The sequence below is a fragment of the Aphanomyces invadans genome (genome assembly GCF_000520115.1).
Source record: "Aphanomyces invadans strain NJM9701 unplaced genomic scaffold supercont1.161, whole genome shotgun sequence".
In the NCBI taxonomy this organism is placed as follows: domain Eukaryota; phylum Oomycota; class Saprolegniomycetes; order Saprolegniales; family Verrucalvaceae; genus Aphanomyces; species Aphanomyces invadans.
In genome coordinates, this window is record NW_008580306.1 from 15,506 (window position 1) to 17,918 (window position 2,413).

The window sequence follows — 2,413 nt, forward strand, 5'->3', positions numbered from 1 at the left end:
GCGTACGTGAAGAAGTCGCCCAAGCGCGACTCGATTCTGACGGGCGATGCGTGGATGAGAGAGATGATGCACGGAAACCACGACGCATTTGTAGAGACATTTCGAATGTCCCGTGGAGCGTTTTGCAGACTCCATGATGAACTTGTGACACATGGGCGCCTCCGTGGAACCAACCATGTCGGCTCATAAGAGCAACTCGGCCTCTTTCTCCACTTTGCAGGCTACAATGCATCCAGTTCCAACCTGCAACAACGATTCCAGCACAGTGGAGAGACAATCTCAAGGCACCTACGAGGTGTTATGTCGTCCATTCTAAAGCTGACGCGCGACTTAATCACATTGCCCCGCGACGACGACCCACCATCTGAATTCATACAGTCAAACCCGAAGTTTGCCCCATTCTTCTCATATTGCCGAATGGCAATCGATGGGACCCATATCCCTGTATGGGTGAAACCCCAAGACGCCACTCCATTTCATGGTCGTAAGGGTGAGACGATGAATGTGCTTGCGGCGTGCAATTTCGAGCTCGAATTTACCTACGTTCTCTCCGGGTGGGAAGGTACCGCAAATGACGGTAAAGTGTGTTGTGATGCCCTGGGCAAAGGTTTGACGATGTCCGAAAACAAGCTCGACATTCTCGATGCCGGATTTGCATTGACGATGAAGTGTTTGACGCCATATCGAGGCACAAGGTATCATTTGAAAGAATACGGATCTGGTCGTCTCCGCCCTCAGAACAAGGAAGAGCTATTTAACCTTCGTCACGCTCAAGTTCGAAACTGCATTGAGCGCATCTTTGGCGTTCTGAAGATGCGATTTCCTGTTTTGTCGCACGGAGTCCGATACGACTATGAATTTCAAGTCTAACTCGTCGTTGCATTGTGTACCACAATTTTAATCGACGGCACGACACAGGTGAAGCGATTTTTTCTACAAGAGCAGCCATCTTGCAGCAAAATACACCTTTTTCCCGTGAAGATCGACCACAATTTGACGATGCACCAGAAAATGAGAAAGCCAAGTCATGGCGCGATGATATTGCAGCGCAAATACGGAGTCAATATCAAGAAACACTTGCAAGGCGCCGACAACGTAGACGACGAACTGCGTAGATTAGTTTCATAGACTAATCTCAACCTCAGCCTTACTACGTGCAACATCGATTTGGCGCTTCAACCATGCTTCTCTCGCTGGACCTGACATGCAACAAAACATGGATGCACGCGTGGGGTTTTCCATGACATCAAATGCTGTGACGAGCTCATCAATGTCCAATACATCACTGAACTCGCCCTGCAAAATACGAATTGCATTCTCAGTCGGCGATGGGCTTGAGCGAGGAGCATTTGGTTGTAGAGCCTTTGAAATTAAGTCCAGCTCCTTGTTTGTGGATTCATAAATTCCGGCAATGTCGATCGACATTTTGGACGCCAGAGATGACCGCTGGCGCTTTGTTGAACGCTCGTTTGACACAGGACTGCGACGCCAAGTACCAACAAATTCCTGTTCCTTTTCTTCATCGTCATTGTTGTCGTATTCATCTTCGTACTCCCGAATCGCAACGCTTTCGTCATCGGAGCCTCGGACGCTTTCGTACTGCATTTGACTTTGGGGACTTGACATGGCATTCGCCGAGGAAACAGCTAAGTTCCCCGTTGCCAATGAGCCTTGAAAGAGTGTCTCACAAAGATTGTAGTGGCAAAATGGTTTCCGACACCACAGGTGTCACGCTTTCGGCTTGCCTTCGAGAATGACGTCCCACGTCGTATATTGGCATACCACGCGACAGGTTGCGGCTTCCCAGCCCATACCACTCGAATTCACGAGCTTTGAAACGACGGAGAACATTGTCTTGATGGTGTCATGGCGTGACTTCAATTGTGTCATGCTCAACGTGAGGTCGTGCTTGGCGTTGAGCTTGGCCAAGACAGCGGACCAGGCCTCTTTCTTGAACCCGCTGCGTGCCTTCTTTCCAAGGATAACGACTTGGTAGACCATCTCCTCTAACCAGGTCTTGTCCATGTCGTCGCACCATATACCCATGCTGTCTAGCTTCGGGATGTTGCAGTGCTGCCCAGAGAACAAGACGAAGAGAGTGCATCATCACTACAACATTGGCAACGCCATAAAAAAATGGACCGATTCCGTCCATTTTTTTCTGGCATAAAATAGGCAAATTTCAAGTTTTTTTGCCAAAATAAAGTCCACATTTGTGGCATCCAGATGATTCCGATTCTCTGAAATGGCACTTTTTGGTTTTCTGGCGTTTTTTCTTTTTTTATTCCATAATTCGTGGCATCCAGACGAGCCCTAAGCTGAAAACCTGAGGTTTGTGGTGGTGTGAGTACCAAGTAGCCTTGCAGAAACGCCATTGCAACTACCTCAATTTCAACGTTGGCCTCAATGTACA

The 2,413-nt window shown here is 48.4% G+C and overlaps 2 protein-coding genes across 2 annotated transcripts; one reads left to right on the forward strand and one right to left on the reverse strand.

Moving 5' to 3' along the window:
- Positions 1-498: 498 nt before the first annotated feature.
- H310_15078 (hypothetical protein) lies at positions 499-870 on the forward strand (the record flags this gene model as incomplete). The annotated part of the gene is made up of 1 exon (XM_008883056.1): positions 499-870. One exon carries the CDS (start codon positions 499-501, stop codon positions 868-870), a length of 372 nt encoding a protein of 123 aa, XP_008881278.1.
- Positions 871-1,728: 858 nt separating this feature from the next.
- On the reverse strand, positions 1,729-2,073 carry H310_15079 (hypothetical protein; the record flags this gene model as incomplete). Its single annotated transcript, XM_008883057.1, has 1 exon — positions 1,729-2,073. A coding segment is annotated over one exon (345 nt), but the record flags the coding sequence as incomplete, so codon positions are not given.
- Positions 2,074-2,413: the final 340 nt, after the last annotated feature.